This window comes from Petromyzon marinus, chromosome 58 (genome assembly GCF_048934315.1).
Source record: "Petromyzon marinus isolate PM22_M1 ecotype Great Lakes invasive population chromosome 58, UKy_Petmar_22M1.pri1.0, whole genome shotgun sequence".
Taxonomy (NCBI): Eukaryota; Metazoa; Chordata; class Hyperoartia; order Petromyzontiformes; family Petromyzontidae; genus Petromyzon; species Petromyzon marinus.
The window spans coordinates 2523332-2541206 of record NC_133724.1 but is presented as its reverse complement, the minus strand read 5'-3'; the positions used below and the strand labels follow the sequence as shown (position 1 = coordinate 2541206).

The 17875-nt window shown below is 53.6% G+C and overlaps 1 protein-coding gene across 3 annotated transcripts in view; it reads right to left on the bottom strand.

The window, feature by feature from the left end:
• DNAH9 (dynein axonemal heavy chain 9) overlaps window positions 1-17875 on the bottom strand; it is a 98127-nt gene that overhangs the window by 33544 nt on the left and 46708 nt on the right. For all 3 annotated transcript variants that reach the window (XM_032976014.2, XM_076052857.1, XM_032976016.2), the window contains 16 exons: window positions 16743-16881; window positions 15967-16254; window positions 15010-15220; window positions 13858-13985; window positions 12455-12563; window positions 11820-11967; window positions 11359-11533; window positions 9511-9684; window positions 8607-8814; window positions 7436-7601; window positions 6367-6469; window positions 4736-4975; window positions 3819-3980; window positions 3022-3218; window positions 1643-1805; window positions 536-659 (listed from right to left, as the gene is read on the bottom strand). In XM_032976014.2, the coding sequence (XP_032831905.2) occupies window positions 536-659; window positions 1643-1805; window positions 3022-3218; window positions 3819-3980; window positions 4736-4975; window positions 6367-6469; window positions 7436-7601; window positions 8607-8814; window positions 9511-9684; window positions 11359-11533; window positions 11820-11967; window positions 12455-12563; window positions 13858-13985; window positions 15010-15220; window positions 15967-16254; window positions 16743-16881 (2735 nt within the window). The remainder of the gene's footprint in view (window positions 1-535; window positions 660-1642; window positions 1806-3021; window positions 3219-3818; window positions 3981-4735; window positions 4976-6366; window positions 6470-7435; window positions 7602-8606; window positions 8815-9510; window positions 9685-11358; window positions 11534-11819; window positions 11968-12454; window positions 12564-13857; window positions 13986-15009; window positions 15221-15966; window positions 16255-16742; window positions 16882-17875) is intronic.

The following is a 17875-nucleotide window of genomic DNA, read 5'->3' as shown; positions in this document are numbered from 1 at the left end:
CCAATATCATCCATAATAGAGGTTTTTTTGGGGTTTGATCGCGTAAATATATAAATGTGTCGTTAAACCCGCCACCGCCCAACATAGCCAATTAGTGAGGTTCGTCAAGTGAACAGAATGTGACAATTCGTCACTAGTACAGCACTACTGTATAGTGTAGTGTATAGTGTAGTGTATAGTGTAGTATACTAGTACAGCACACCGGTGTGTTGGAGAGCCACGCCACAACATTTACAACCTGAGTACGGCGTTTCGCCAGTAATTACAACCAGCTTCATCAGGCGACAGCCAGATTTGTGGAGAAGTCCACCTGTTTCGTTCCTTATATAGAGGCGTGGATGCGGTGACCGCACTTCTGCACTCTTGCGCAAAGTGGCTGTGTCGGGTGGTTTCTTTAACGGCGTCGGATCTTGCAGTGCCCCATCACCGTCACGTGCCAGAGGACGCTGCACACGCTGCAGCCTGCTCATGTGTTTTGCCAGGCGTACCGTAGAGCTGTTAGTGGCAATCATCGGGCCTCGTCACCCAGGCTCACCCGAGGCCAGGAGGTCGTTGACCAGAACCAGGAACTTCTCATCGGCCACCTGAGCGTCCGTCATCAGTAGCAAGGTGCTCAGGTTCTTCACGCCAGCCTTGATGTAGAGGTTCGCGAGGTCGGCCTACAGGGGACGAGATAGGACCCACACAGCAAACGAGAATCTGAATATCCATTTTTATTGGAAGGGGGCATCCCATGAGCTATAAAGCTCTTGAAAAAAAAAAACCATGAGTTGTGTTAAGATGTTCACACACCAAATAAGATACCTTGTGCGAGGCATTAAGTCTGCATTAACCGCACATACTTGTGGCAAAACATGCAAACAAGCATGCTCTGATAATATATGCATTGTATTTGAAACTGGTTAATGCAGACTTGATGCCTTGCAAAAAGTATCGATTTGGTGTTTGAACATCTTAACACCTGCTTTATTGCCAGAAAGGATAAAAGCCTATTCTTATTTGTTTCATAATTTTCATACTGGCGAAAAGGTCCCAGAGATAATAAATATATATTTTTAGAGATGTCAAGTAGGAGCACGGGGTCTGAACATTACAACAACAATGCAACGACACAATAGAAGTGCAAAGTATAGGAAAGGTAAACAAATCACAATAAAAAACACGCAAATACAATTTAACTATTTATTGTATCTTACCAGGTAAAGCCCACTGAGCTATTAGCTTCTTTTTTCAGAAGCGACCTGGCCACAAATGAAAGCTCAATGAAGTGGCTTATCGCGTGAACATTTATCGCAGCCAAACACCCTAAATGCGTAAACTCGATTTGGTGCTTTCGTGACTGCAGGAATTAATCTTTGTTTTTTTCGGTAAAGTCACGTAGAAATAAGAATAAATACAATTACATAATATACGACGTTTCGATTGCAACACAAGCAATCATCATCAGGCAGAGGAAACACATAACCGCAGATATATATACAGACCTTAAGTAGAGGGAATTAACACAGATATACCAGGGGATACAGAGAGACGGAGCATCACACTAAATCAAACAGGGTTTAGCAAAATTTGGAAACTATGTAAAGCAACACAGACGGTCGGTTAAAACACAATGAACGCATGGTATGGTTGCAAGCCTCACCTTGAGGTCAGGGATGCCGTAGCCCTTCTTCAGCGTGATCTGGAAGACCTCGATGGAGCTGATGAACGCGGCCAGGCGGGTGAGGCTCTGCTTCCCGCTGCCCCCGACGCCGACAAGCAGCGCGTTGCCGCGCGGCGATTCCAGGATGCGGTTTATGCGGCAGCTGCTCCCCCCGTCCACCACACGAGGGCACAAAAACAGCTTCGAATTGTTGGTGGGGTTTGTTTTCCCCAATGTTTTATCCTGATCGTGCGATCGGCGTCACGAGACCAAGGATCCATTCGGAAACTCTTGCGCAGCAGCGCAACCCACTGTGCGCGAAAAGGGCCCGCGGAAGCGGATGTCATGGAACTACTTTCGAGATCCCTTCAAGTGACGTCTCGTTTACACAGTAACGGGCCAGAACTGCCCACCTGCCCCGAGTCAAACTGATCTGGAATTTGGTCAAAGTGAAAGAATCCCAAACTTAGCACGGTGTGAATTATTTTTTTTACGACGCAAGTCGGTGGTGGCCGGACAATCAACACAAATTAAAACTCGAGGGTCCTCGTGGTCTAATCACGGCGCCATCACAAAGCCCTGAATTCTGAACGGTTCACCATCAATGCGCAGGGCCCATTAATCCGGTGGCGATGGCTCTTCGCGTCCACGGCGAGTCGTACAGTGGTGTGGGGAGGATTTGGGTGGACCGGGTACGTCGCCCAACAGGCAGGCGGGGGACAGGGGGTGGTAAACCAAAACAGGCCCGAATTGTAAATGCTGAGGGTTTACTCTCCAACACGCTAGTGTGGCTGAACTAGTAACTGGCACGTTTTGTTTACGTGACAAAACCTGACTAATTGGCTGCGCCGGGTGGTCGCGGGTTGAACGACACACTTAAATTTGCACGATCGAACTAAAAAAATAAAAAGAAATACCTTTATTGTGGAAAACAGACTGAACCGCGTGTCCGAAGATCACCCCGTATAGGCTTAACAAACTGTTGGGCAAGTGCTGTTAATGAGTAGCACCTATGAAGGCCGGCACGGCACACGAGGGGGTGGGTGGCCAGCACGACCCCTGACCGCCTTTGTTCTCCCTAGTGACGATGTTTACACACTGGACCGGTTTAGATAATCGTCACTGGTGTTGCTGGCCGTGAGCTGGAATCAAACTCGGGTCGCCGGGTTCGCAGCACACCGCGCAAGCCTCTACTAAACCACCGCTCCCCACATAGCAAACACACGGGCGCACGCGTACACAAGCACGCTCGCAAAGGCACGCGCACTCACACGCACGCACGCAAAGATACACACGCGCATGCAAACACACACACGTGCGCACGCACATGCGGCCACGCTCACAAAGACACGCGTACTCGCACGCACGCACGCACGCACATGTGGGCCATGGCGTCCTCGAAGAGCACCAGGCTCATGACGGCGTTGGTTTCGTTGTAGTTGTCCAGGGCCTCCACGAGGATGCGGTTCAGGTACTCCCAGCTGGCCGCCGGCAGGTACTTGGGCTCGCCCACGCCGCTCGCAAAGTGGCAGAAGACGTTCATCTGCTGCGCCTGCGCCAGGGTCTCGTCGATGTCCTGGGGGGCAGAGGGGGGATTGAAAACGGCGTCGTATCTTTTGATAAAAAAATTTACGTTTTTATTTTCACGCGACAGCAAGTGGTGGGCGAGTGGCGGTGGCGGCGAGCGCACGCACGCACGGTGGCGTTTGCGGAGCCTACCGCCGCACCGATCTCCGTCGTCTCGTAGCGTTTGCGAGCGAGGCACGCGCTCAAGAGCCGATTTAAAGTAGGGCACGCGTGCCCGCTTCACCGTTGACCAACTTTCATGAACTACGAGCAAAAAAGTATCGATCGGTAAGGCCCAGAAGCGACCTGGCCACAGGCAATAGCTCAACAAAGTGGCTTATCGTGTGGAAATTTACAGTGGCCAAATACTCTAAACGCACATTGGTTCTAATTGTAGAGGGAAAAACCGGAGGACCTGGGGAAAAATCCATGTGACCATGGTGAGAAAGGACGTGCCAACTTCAAATATGGCCGGGATCGAACCCATGACTGTATACCAGACGAGGTCGTCAACATTTCGCACACCTAGAGCTCAAAACGTTTACGGCAAGGAGTGACCGCCGCGCGATGGCCGCGACGGTGAGCGCCTGCCGCCAGTCGGCAAACTCACGTCGTAGAACCTCTTGACGGTGTCGACCTGGATCTTGTCAAAGTTCTGGAAGTCCTTCTCCTCCAGCATCTTGTCCCGGTAGACGCGGTTCGACTCGTGCAGGTAAAGCTTCATCAGGTCCTGGGGCACCTTGATGCACTCGGGTGTGGAGAATAGGATGCCCTGGCGACACGGACATGGCAAAGAGATCGATTATGCAAGACGTGACCCGGTGGGGCTCAGGATTCGATACTAAAACTACTAAACTATTATAGGAATAGGTTTTACCCTTTTAACTGGCACAAAAACTGACACCTTTATTCAAGGCATCATGTTTGCAATAACCACAACACAAGCAGTCAAAATGCAAACAATAAAGACAACTCTGATAATAATATGCACTGTCCTTGAATTTGATTGGTCCACACCCGAGACGGCTTTTCTTAGAGCCTAGTCTCCATTGGTGTTGGACCAGAAGACAGTGCATATTATTATCAGAGTTGTCTTTATTGTTTGCATTTTGACTGCTTGTGTTGTGGTTATTGCAAACATGATGCCTTGAATAAAGGTTTCAGTTTTTGTGCCAGCTAAAAGGGTAAAACCTATTCCTATATCTTGTTACTGGCAAAGGAGGTCTCATAATACTAAACTATTTTTTTTTTACCACTGAGCTATGTAGCTCTCTTTTTCAGATGCGACCTGGCCATCACGAATAATAACCCAACAAAGTGGACTTATCATCATCACGTGGACATTTATAGCAACCAAATAACTCCGAACGCGTGACGTTGATTCTAAATGTGGAAGGGAAAAAAAACCGGAGGGATCCGGAGAAAAATCCACGCGACCACGGGGAGAGAGGCGCACAAACGCGAAATATACAGCAGGCCTCAGCGGGGTCGAGATCGAAAGTTAACACCTCGCCAACCGTGGCGCACCTGAAAAATGTTGGAGAGGTCGCGCAGGTTGAAGATGTAGTGGAACTTGACGGCCGTCGGCAGGAAGGCTGAGGACACCTTCTGGTGCAGCGCCAGCGCCAGGCCCACCAACGCCGGCACCGTCTTCTGCAAGGCCGCAGGGAAGCTGCTGCCGCGCAAGTGCTGCCCCAGGATGGAGCTGTAGATGCTGGACAGAGCCTCGGAGCCCGGGAAGGAGAGCGCAAATACGCAGAAGTGGCGCTGCGGGAGGTCGGCGGGAGGTGGGGGGGGGACAATGACGGGAGGACGTGCGATGTTCCCTCATTTATCCCATCGATGTTTACACACCACTGCACCAGGACATCATTTGAGGCTGAGTCAACCGAGGGGAGGCCCAGGACCGGTTCAGATGTATCGTCACCTGTGTCGGTGGCCCTGAGCAGGAATCGAACTCGGGTCTCTGCCGGGTTCGTAGCGCGGCAGCGCGCTAACCGCTGTGCCACCGCTCCCCCCCATTGATGAAGCCAATACCAACAACCGCCATTCGCCACTATGGGATGGTGACGTCACCATGGCGCCTGTGCCAGGCAAAGTGCACCTTGAGGCCACGTGAAGTGTCGAAGGCTCGCCGACAGGAGGTTACGGGACAGACCCAGGTGCCGTGGGTTGGCTGACTGAGATGACTGGCAGATGCACCAGCTGTACCCCCTACTGTGCCAAATGGGGTTTCGCTCGTTGTTGTGATCATCGCTCCTCTAGAGACCCCAGAGGGACAGGCGTTTATGACGCCTTCTGGCCAAACTCCATCTGGCAGAGCTAGAATGAACCAACCCCTCTCGGGGTTCCTCCAGGAACAGGGAGAACACCGCGATTGATGAAGCCGCCCACGGGCACACACGCACTCACTCACTCACTCATTCGCGGGAGTGGCCCAAACATCCCAATGCAGCGGGACTCTCGCGACAAGAGAGGGTCCCGAGACTCGGCGAGCCACAGCGGTGCCACTTTAAACCGCACCGTCTCGAGGCAAAACTGGCGTGCGACGGCAGCGCGGCGTCCAGCGTGCCGCCCCTCTCCCCAGCACCACGGGCCACCGCGCCGCTCCGCGAGATCTTACGCACGGCTTCCCTCGCCTCACCACGCGGCGACGCCGATTGCACGATCGGGGATAACAGAATCAGGAATCGGGAATGTTTAGACTGGAAGAATCCGACGAGCTGTAAAGCTCTTTTTCACGAATGTCCAGTCGGGGCACGGGGCTCAGAACGTTGCACGGGAAACTATACAACGACAGGAGTGCAAAGTCCAGCAAAGATTAGCGTTAGGAAGCCACCGAGGCTATGCGCTATTAAATCCAGATTGAAAACTAATTTCGTTCTAACTGCTTCTTGTGTTGAGCTTGTTGTCCTTCCCCCGATTAGCACGGCTGGCTAAGTACGGTGCAAAAGATGTTCAAAATACGTACAAGCCACTACAAATAAATAACACTGGGGGGAAAAGTAAAAAAATATCTCCTTTCAAAAATATACTTTACTCGGCGCATCGATCAAACGTCAATTCTCCCTGCCTAAGGCAGAAGCGTCTGCGATCGGAAGGGGGGATTGGGTTGGGGTGGCGGGGGGTGCCGGGGTGGAGGGGGGGGGGGACTGCACCTGGAGACGCGAGTTGATGGTGAAGCTGCCGGCGGTGGGATTCATGCAGGCCACGTACTGCACGTTGTGAATCTCCTTGAGGCTCAGCTTCTGACGGTCGTACCTGCGCACGGGGGGCAGACGCACGTGTCACGCGCCGTCTTCACGCTCGCGACGCAGCGGTGATCGGCGGCGCGCGTGGAACACGGCGCTTGGGCGGTGCCGCCACGGTGGTGGAACGGTTCGGCAACGCTGAACTTGCGATGCAGATGACCCCCCCCCCCCACACCGTCCTACCGGTTACTTTTGATCTCCCGGCGCGACGGGTGAAATAAACGAAAGGGAGGGAGGTGGGGCGGGTAAGGTCGCCATCTCTTCTGCTACGAAAGAAATCGGGAATTATCCATGGGAATTATAATATCTGAAGATACAGGAAGAGGGGTGAACGACGTGTTAATGGGTTGTCAGAAATAACAATAAAATTAAGTGTAATGATGTATGGCTATAGAAGGGTGCTGCATGTAAGCTGGACCCAAGGAGTGACCAACGTACATGCAGTAGTAGAAAGCAACGTAATGATGCAGGCAGTGATGCGAAGGAAACTTGCACTATTTGGACACACATGTCGGATGGACAACAACAGGAAAAATGCAAAGCGCGTTGTTCGGGAAAATGGAAGGAACCGGCAGGAGTTGAAGACCTAACAGAGAATGGCTTGACGGAGACATCCGGTGCCAGAAGGATGTGGTGCACTACTTCAGCATATCGGCGCAAGACAGAGGAAAGTGGAAACATGACGAAAAGTGCAGCGGACACCCAACGTGCTATCTGCCCCATGGATCGTGATGGTGGTGATGAATAATAATAATAATGATAAGGAATTATTTCACTAAATAAAACTTTTTTTTATTATTATTATTTGAAAAGAGAACTTTTAATGTCCCGGGATGACTTACAGATTTGCTTCCACGAAAGGACTACCTGGGAACAGAACCAGCAAATCCGCAGGGGCCGGGGGTCTGGCCGTTCGGCAGCGCTGCTGCTGCTGCTGCTGCTCCACCTCCACCGCCTTCCCCTCCCCCCTTCTCACCAGTGGTTGTAGTCCAGGTGCTGGCGGATGAGCGTGTGCGGTTGCACCGTGCCGTAGGCGTCCACCTCGGGCATGTTCATGTCGTCCACAAAGTACACGAGCCTCCTGGTGCCCGGCGGGCCGTAGTTGCGCCCCGCTTTCTTCTCCAGCGGCTTCTCCAGCACGGCTGGGAGACAGCGGACAGCCACGGCCGCGTCACATTCGTGCGCCGTGGAGAAATGGCGACGATAATAACAATGACAACGATCGGGAGTTTGTGTTTGCTAGGGCTGCCCCTCCTTTACGCCGGGGCGTCTCAAGAGCGCTACAAGTCCGTTGTCCTTCCGAACCGCACCTACCGATTCGCCCGGTTGGCTACGTACGGTGCGAAAGAAGTTCAACACTCATACATGCATTAGCGCGGTTGGCTACATACGGTGCGAAAGAAGTTCAGCATACGCACTTACATTCGCGCAGTTGGCTGCGTACGGTGTGAAAGAACTTCAACATACATATGTACATAAAGCTATCATGCAGCCCAGCCCAAACACAAATATGATCATTACACACAAAGCGCTTGCCACAAACGAACCGCAATACCTCGCTGATCTGGTCAAGAAGCATAATTCATCCTACGGCCACCGGTCATCCTCGCGGCAGCAGCAGCTTTTGGTTACCCCTCGAACAAAAATGGTGGTCACCGCACCGCGCGTTTTCAGATGCGCTTCTCCGGCCATCTGGAACGCTCTTCCTTCCGATATTAGGAAGCCACTGGAGCTATTTACTTTTAAATAATCTATTTTGAAAACTCATTTCTTCAGAACTGATTTTTGTGTTTAGTTTGTTGTCCTTCCCTCGTACCTCCGATTAGAAGAAGTTCAACCTTCCTCCCTATGGCTGATTTACATGCAGAGCAACAACTACAATTTTACAGTGTGGGTGAACGACATCGCACATCAACATCTCAGGGTGACAAAAAATGTGCACGTAAGAGCCTTCTGCCAATCCATTAGCCACGTCCCCTGGCCCTGCTTGGCCTCGAGCCAGATTCGGCCGGCGTTTCGTGGTTTGGCTCCGGCTCGGCACGGCAACCGGTCAGCGGAAACCCCCCGCCCCCGTGCCACGCCGGCCCCGGGCTGGCTTGGCTCGGATGTGCCGGTGGACAAAGGAGCAGCAGCCCCGGGCTCCTTACCCTGCAGCATGGCGGAGGTGGTGTAGTAGTTGAAGGGCACGTTCTTCACCGCGTAGGCGTCTCCGTCCAGCGCCGACAGCTTGTCGCCCACCAGCACCGACTTGCCCGTGCCGGCGCCGCCCACCAGCATGACGGGCCGCCGGCGCTCCATCAGCAGGTCCATGAGGAAGCGCACGCGCATCGTCTCCATTGTGTGCACCATGCACGCCTGCGAGCCGCGTTGGAGACGACCAACAACGACCCATTTCTCGCTATCCGCCGAGCACACTCAACCGTTTTTGTCACTTTAACAGGTAAGGCCCCGCTGAGCTGTGTAGAAGCGCACATGGCCACCACAAATGATAGCCCAACGAAGTGGCTTATCGTCGTGCGGAAATGTGCGGCAGCCCAATACTTGAAACGCCTGACGTTGATTCCAAATGTGGAGGGGAAAAACCGGAGGACCCGGGGAAAAATTCACGCGACGACGGTGAGAACATATAAACGCCACCTATACAACAGGCGTCAGGGTCGGGATCGAACCCACGATCTCCTGCATACCAGGCAAGGTAGTTAACATCTCACTACGGAGAGAGACGCAAACTCCAAATATACAGCAGCAGGCATCAGGGTCGGGATCGAACCCGCGACCTCCTGCATACCAGGCGAGGTAGTTAACATCTCACCACGGAGAGAGACGCAAACTCCAAATATACAGCAGCAGGCATTAGGGTCGGGATTGAACCCACGACCCCCTGCATACCAGGCGAGGTAGTTGGTAGTTGAAATAATTGAATGTGAGGTCTCTCGAGGGCCCCCCCCCTAAATATGGAACTTTGTCCTACTCCCCACGGCGGCCAGACATTTTGCAAGCAGCGGGAGTACCCACACACGACCTTCCGACCGGCCAACCGTTGTGTCTCACCTGAAGGGGAATCTCTGGATCCAGCTCGAACTTGGGGATGAGTTTTGTCCACTGCTCGAACTTTTTGCTCTCGGGGTCAATGTAGTAGTCGAAGACGGTGCCCTGCGACGGGAACTTGATGGTCTTGAACTCGGTCACCCACCACTTGCTGAACTCCGTGCGGTAGTCAACGAGCTGCGGGGCAGGGTTCGGGGAGGTCAGCTTGGCAACGCGCGGGAACTGGGCGCTGTCACTCCTCGCAGCCCAGGGGCGATCGTCGCGGAGGGAGGTGCCGACGTTTCACGGACACCGCGGTTCGACACGAGAGGGAGAGCAATGTTGTTGCTGCCGCTGCTGCTGCTGCTGCTGCGTGGGAGAGGGGCAGGTGGCGCGGCGAATGGCGCGCTTGCGCGACGAACCCCGGCGCCCCGAGTTCGATTCCCGCTCATGGCCACCAACACCGGTGACGATTGTCTGAACCGGTCACGGGCCTTCCCTAGGTCGACTCAGCCTTAAATGAGTACCTGGTGTGGTGTGTAGTAAACATCACCACTGGGGAGACAAAGGAGGCCGAGCGTGGTGTTGGCCACCCGCCCCCTTGTGTGCTGTGCCAGCATTCATATAAGTGCTACATAGGTGCTGTACGTGGGGATCCTTGTCTCTGTCTGATCCCAATTGAATAATTTGCGAGGACATTCTATTAATTGGTAAATTTTGGACCGTGGCGCCGGCACACAACGGGCCGCTCTTTCGTGAACAACATCTTGGGATCTTTAACTACCACTGCGCTGTCCTTCCCCCGCACCTCCGATTAGCGTGGGTGGCTGCATACGGTGCGAAAGAAGTTCAACGTCACGAAAAATAAATAACATTGGGGGGAAAAGACCAAAAAAAAATTCTCCTTTAAATAATCTACTTCATCCGTTGCATCGATAAATCGCTAATTCTCCCTGCCTAGGGAAGAAGCATCTGCAATCGAAGACATGCGTTTCTGCTCCATCGCGGATCACGAATGCTTTCGGGCGGCGTTCGGCGCGGAAGTGGCTGCGTCGGCTGGTGCAGGGTGTACGACACACGCTCCTCTGACGCGGCGATCTGACCCAAAAAAAAATCTATTGCGGTCCGCGATATCGAGCGCGAAAGCCTTCGCGTTGAACCCTGCACAAACTCCGAACGCAAAGGCGGCGCCTGCGCCGGGAACCGAACCCGGGGGGCCACCTTCCTGCTGTGAGGCACTAGCCTCGGCGCCGCGCCCCGACACCTCCCTCCCTCCCCGTTTCGTCGCGACACAACGGGTGAGTGAGCGTCGCCCCCGAAATCGCCTTCGAGCGTCGCGCCGACGGGCGGTTACCCGGAAGAAACGTTCCCGTGCCGGGGAGCGAGCACCGCTCTCGACCCACTTTCGCCGAGCGCGGACGGCCGTCCACGCCCGGGCGCCGTCGCTTTTGTCCGACGTGAAACGCGAGCCGGCGCCCGTCAAGGTGACGGCCAAGCGGCGCCAAGCACGAGGTCCCTTTGATCGGCGGCGAGGCGCAGAGTGGGGGGGGTGGGTGGGTAGGCAGCTGTCGTCATTGTGACCCAGGGTGAACCCCCTCCGTAAGCTCGCAACGCCCTCCGGATTAACCCCTTCTTCCCGGCTACGCGCGTGAATCGTTCGCCAGCTCGGGTTACCGCGACACGGCAGGTACCGGGACGCCGCGGCGCGTGTCGTGAACTGCACGCCGACGTTCTTTCGCGCCGCACGTGGCCGAGCGCGCTAGTCGGAGGCGCGGATCGTTGCCCCAGCAGCCTACGCTAGCGCAATCGTTTCACTTGCCCCCCCCCCCCACCACCACCCCCCCCCCCGCACCCCCGGCACGCCCAACTCACCTGGTCCTGAAACATTGCCCCGCCAAAGGCCCACACGGCGGCAAAGACGAAGTAGAGCTCGTAGAGCTCCTTGGGGCTGTCGGGCGGCGCGTTGGTGGGCGTGAGCAGGCACTCCAGCAGGTGGCAGAGCATCTGCACCATGCTTTGCTCCGGAATGGGAATAATCTTCTTGAACCTGCAAATAGGTGGGGTCGCGCACGCACGCACGCAAGCCAGCGGTCGACGCGGAGGAGCCAGAGGTGCCGATAGGAGACCTGTTCACCCTGCGGGAACCCATGTTGACTGACGCTCACTCACTAACTCACGCGGGGCACAAATCCACCACCGCAGCCCTCATCCCCGTCGTCGTCGTCGTCATCATACGTGCTACTCGCTAACAGCGCTCTCCCCAAAATTCTACTGAGGCAAAACGGGGGGGGGGGGGGTGGGGAATCTCAGTCTTCGTTTAGTTTGTTACCTACCGCGTGCGTAGTGTGTCCAGGCACATGGGCAGGTATTTGTCGAAGAGGATGCTTAGGTTGGCCCGCTCAGATTGCACCTCTCGCCCGTCCACCCAGCTGCTCACCGGGGGGTTCCATCCAAGGTCCGCCTGGTTAATGTAGAGGATTCCTGCAAGGGTCACAAGGCGAGGTTAGGCCACAAAGAGTCGCTGGACGGGGAGGGGCGGTTGGATGTTACGACCGCGTGAGAGCCCATGTGGCACCTCCGTTCAGCACGGTTGGCTACGTATGGTGCGAAAGAAGTTCAACATACACACGTAAATACAAGACAAAGATCCCCCGTATACCCCTGACAGACTGTCGGGGCAAGTGCTGTTAGCGAGCACCTATGAAGGCCAGAACGGTACACGAGGGGGTGGGTGGCTAGCACCACACCCAGCCGCCTTGTCTCCCCGGTGGCAATGTTTTTACGCACCGCACCAGGTACTCATTTGAGGCTGAGTCGACCTAGGGGAGGCCCAGGACCAATTCAGATAATCGTCACTGGTGTTGGCCGTGAGCCGGAACCGAACTCAGCTCGCCAGGTTCGTAGCGCAACGTAACGCTACCGCTACACCACCACTCCCACGTACATACACACGCACACACACACACACCGGCTCTGGAGACGGTGGCTGGCGTCGCCGTGCGGAGGTGGCTGATCTCAAACAGGAGTCGCATCGTGGGGTTGAGAGGGATCCGCTCGTTGCTGGCCAGCGTCAGCACCTGGCGGTCAAGCGAGGACACGTGGCCGTCACACTCATTCATCGGCCGATAACTAAAATAAAATTACATCATCGGTACGCCTTCAGGCGTACCGAGGCTCTGACAAGGCCATGCGGGAGGGTGTGTAGGCACAGTTTGTGGCCAGCTATCGTAGCGTGCGGTCGTGTCGCTACAGTTCTCTGCGGTGACTATTGTCTTTAAAAACAATGGCGCAAACTACGCCTCTCTAAATAATATCAACGCGAACCACTCGCTCGTTCCGAGATTCAGCGGTGAACGGGACACCCACACCCTGCAACCTGCAGGCATCTCCGAACGGGAAAGGGTTAACTACCCTCAACCTGCTGTTCCTGTTACATAAATCGATTTAAATCTTGACTTAAAGCTTTCGTGACGAACGCTTGAGTTGCGATCGAAACGTCGTAGTTTTTTGTTGTTATTTTTTTTGTTATTTTCTTTGAACCTATCTACGTGACTTTACCGAAAGACCCAAAGAATATAAATCGATTTGTAGACAATCCCAATGCATGCGCATCGATTCCTCCTATTCTTCACAATTAAATGCGGATATAGCAGGAACATCCAGGGTGACACCCAGGCATTCGGCAAACACTACGGTCATTCCTAATAGACTCTCACCCGACCGTATACGAGTCTACAATGATCGAGCCCGCAAGAGAAGTGCCACTCTGGAGGGAGCAATCCCGATGATGCAAGCGTCCCACTAGTCCACACCGTGTTTTTATTATTTTTATTAGTATTACTACTGCAGTTGTTTACCCAGTAAAAGGCTCACCGAGTCTCAATGGTTGATTATTGCAACTCACTGCTCTACGGGACGTCTGGCAATAAACATTAGCAAGCTGCAGCGTGCACAAGATTATTTGGCACGTGTCGTGACGGAGACAGCAAGATCCGACCGTGTCCGTCCGATGCTCGCCGAACTGCATTGACTTCAGGTTGCCGAACGAATAAATTACAAGCTCGCACTCATTAAACACAAAGTGCTTCCCGCAAATGAACCACAATACCTTGCTGATCTCTCATCAAGGAGCATAAACCATCACGCAAACTCCGGTCATCTTCACAGCGGCTGTTGGCTAGCCATTCAACAAAGACGGTCACCGCAACGCACTTCTGCGGCCGTCTGGAATGCTCTTCCTTCCGATACACTTTTAAATCATCTAGATTGAAAACTTATTCCTATGTACCGTGCAAAAAAAGGTTCGACGTGCATTCGTACATACGTGCAAATAAACCGAGCCGATCGGAGCCACGTCCGGCCTCGCCTCACCTTGTTGTCATCCATCACCGTGTTGAGGGACTCGATCCACATGGGGTCGATGTCTCCATCCAGGACGATCCACTTGGGCCCGTCGTGCGAGATGTTGGCCAGGTCGCGCATGATCGTTGAGAAGAGACCTGGGGGAGGGAGGCGGGGGTGGCAGCCAAGAATGCACCACGGTGGCTAGGAGATGTTAACTACCTCACCTAGTATACAGGAGGTCGTGAGTTCGATCCCGACCCTGACGTCTGCTGTATATTTTATCAGGTAAGGCCCACTGAGCCGTAATAGCTCTTTTTCAGAAGCGACCTGGCCACAAATGATAGCTCAACTAAGTGGCTTATCATCAGCCAAACACTCTTAAAAACATGATTCTAAATGTGGTGGGAAAAACCGAAGGACCCAGAGAAAAAACCCAGACGACCACGAAGAGAGAGAACATGCAAACTCCAAATATACAGGTGTCAGGGTCGGGATCGAACCCACGACCTCCTGTATACCCGGCGAGGAAGTTAACATCTCGCCACCGTGCCATCCTTATTCAGGAGAGTCCTGCTGCCTTCCCGTGTTTGACCAATTCGATTCCTTGAGCGTTTGGCTCCACGTGCGAGAAACACCAGGAGCACCCAAAGAAAACTCCACGTAGGCGAGGGGACAACGCCGAAAAGCTCCACACAGATAGATGTCATCCAAAGGCTCAGTCCGGTGAGTGGATCGAATCTATCTGTGGACCGCACCGCCCATTGCCGTGCCTCCGTCTCCCGGAACCCCGCGGCATCACGGCCACTGAGCCTGTTTGGCTACGCGCGACAAAAGACAGGGGGGTTTCACGTCAGGGCCCCGGCGTGCAAATCGGTTCTCATGTACGCGACGCACGCCTAGAATCGCGTGCCACGTTATTTTTGGCGCGCAAGCGACAAGTGAATAAAGTCACAGCCTAAGACCCTCGACACATTGTCAAAACATTGGTTCAGCTCACGAGCAAAGGCGGACGTATGTTGAGCTCCTTTCGCACCGCACGTAACCAAACGTGCTCATCGGAGGTGCCAGGTAAGATTGCGTGTTCGACCGCTGATGTTACAAAGAGGTTACTCAGAAGCGACGAGATCATTTTTTGACCTTCGACATCAGCACGTAAACAATCCGGCTCGCCCACCGTACCGTCTTTCCACTCGCGCGTCGCGGGGTTGATGATGCCAAACAGCTCGTCGTTGGTGACCGCCTTGGGGTTGAGGTCGGCCCAGACGGGACGGCGCCGCGCCAACTGGTAGGTGCGGTACAGCGAGCGCAGCACCTGCGACTTGCCCGTGCCGGCGCCGCCCACCACGAACACGGAATGCCGCACTGCCAGCAGCTCCTCCAGCTGCACCACCTACGGGCGCGCGCACGCAGGGAGGCGGTCGCGGTTTAATCCGGGGGGTGCCGCGGTGGCGAGAAGGAAGCCGATGATATTCAAGTCTGCTTTGAAAACCCATCTCTTTAAAGTGGCCTTCCCTCTCTCTAGTTTGGTCGGTTGTTCCCCCTGGTTCTGATTTTTGTTCCCTGCTTTTCGTGCTTTGCACATTGGGATCCTAGGATGGAATGCGCATTGTCAATTATAATTATTATCATTAGCTACCTCGCCTGGTATACAGGAGGTCGTGGGTTCGATCCCGACCTTGACACCTGAATATTTGGAGTTAACTTTTCGCCACGGTGGCGAGATGTTAACTACCTCGCCTGGTATGCAGAAGATCGTCAGTTCGATCCCGACCATGATGCCTGCTGCTGTATATTTGGAGATTGTGTGTCTCTCTCTCTCTCCCTGTGGTCAGGTATATTTTTCTCCAGGTCCTCCAGTTTTTCCCCCCACATTTAGAATCGACATGCGTGTAGACTCTGTAGAGTATTTGGCTGCTATAAATTTCCACGTGATGATAAACCACTTCGTTAGGCTTTCATTTGTGATAGCCAGGTGGTTTCTAAAAGAGAGCTACATAGCTCAGTGGGGCCTTACCTGGTAAAATAAAAATCGCTTAATATAGCTCCCTACTGAGATTCAGCGAGGCCTTACTGGGTAAACAAGCAGAGTAAGAACAACAACAACAACAACACCAATCAATAAACTCCGCACGCTACCTTGAGAACAAAGTTGTCCTCCGCCTGAAGTTTGAGGTCGAGCACAGACTCCTTGACGGCTCGCTCGAACTCGGGGTCGCGCTTGCGAGGGACGTCCAGCGCGGGGAAGAGGTCGCCGATGAGGCCCATGAAGACGGGCAGGTCGTCCGTCACGATCTTGGGGACGTTGAAGTCGCGCAGGGCCCTCATGAGCACCTGGTCCTCGGGGCGGTCCGGGTCGCTGCGCTTGAGCGAGCCGGCCACCACCAGCACGGACTTGATCGCGCGCAGGCCCCAGTCGTAGTGGTCCTGAGAGACGCGCACAGGGCGAGCGGGAGATGGAGAAATAGGTGCGTGCGTTTTGTGTGGGTGCTCGCTAACACCACTTGCCCCAACAATATGTGACGACTATACGTTGGGATCTTTGTCTTTTTGCTCGCTAACAAAACTTGCCCCAACAGTCTGTAACGGCTATACGTTGGGATCTTTGTCTTTTTTTGTGGGGAGCGGTTGTGCTGCAGTTGTGTATGTATGTTAAACTTATTCTTGGTTCTTTCGGTAAAGTCACGTAGAAGGGAAACAATAAAATAATAAAAATAGAAAACATTATTATTTTATTGTTTCCCTTCTACGTGACTTTACCGAAAGTACCAAGAATATGAATCCCTGCAGTCACGAAAGCTTTAAATCAAAATGTATGTTAAACTTCTTTCGCTCAGAGCACTTGCTCCGTCATTAGCGCGGATAAACAATAGTTTTCATAGCATGAATGGCGTTCCGTGGCCTGAGAAGCCCACCTGTTTGGAAAGCAGCTCCTTGCACAGCTGGTAGAGCGTGATGAACTTGCGAGCCAGCAGTCGCGCCTCGATGAAGCCCTCGGCCACCAGCATGATCTCACAGATGAGCTCGAAGTCCGGCACCACCATCGCGCACGGCCTGCACACAACCACCCAAAGAACAAAAATCCCCCCCCCCGCCGTGTAGCCTTTAACGGACTGTCGGGGCTGTTAGCGAGTAGCCACCTATGAAGGCCGGCATGGCACACAGGGCGGACGCGTGGCTCAGCCTCATTTGAGGCTGAGCCGACCTTAGGGGGACCCAGGACCGGTTCAAATAGCCGTCACCGGTGTTGGCCGTGAGCGGGAATCGAACTCGGGTGGCTGGGATCGTAGCGCTAACCGCTGCACTACCGCTCCCCACACACAGCGCCACCACCGCCACCAGAGCCCGGCGTTGATGTAGCCATTCCCACCGCCATCTCAGCTTAACCGGGGATGCTGCCGTATTCTCCGCAGTTATAAAACGCACTTTGTTCCTCTGCGTTGGGGAAAACGTTAGGGGTGTGCGTCTTATGATTCGGTTATGCGTGTAATGTGTGTGCGATATGATTTTCTATCACTTTATTGACACGGGGCACAAAGGGTGGTGTGCAAAGCTGTCAACCCATACGGTTTACCCTGTATTCTTGTACAGGGAAATTGAGTTTTCAGGTCGTTTCAATACATTTGTTTGTGTTTCTCCCTTGTAGAGGTGACCAATAAGGTCTGAACTGGTCTCTAATAAGGTAGGGGCACTGACAAGGGGTTTACAGGTATGGGTGTGAATTTTAATTTCCGGAGCATCTTATAACCTGGAAAACATCATACTCGTTAGCACTAGACTCAAGATCCAGATATAAGCACATATCAGAGATGTGCTTCAGTCCGTCCGCCGATTACGCATCCGAGATCGAGATTATCCATCGGCGTTCGCTGAAGCAGACGCACTCTGCCGATGAGGCCGCCACCAGTGACGGGCTGGGACAACAAAATCGGCCGAGGCATTTGTAAACGCACCGGCACAAATTCTGCAACATTATCATTCTCTAAATATTTGTGCCTTGTCTCTCTTTAATTTTTCGGCCTCCCCTTTTCGTTTTTTCACCGTCTCT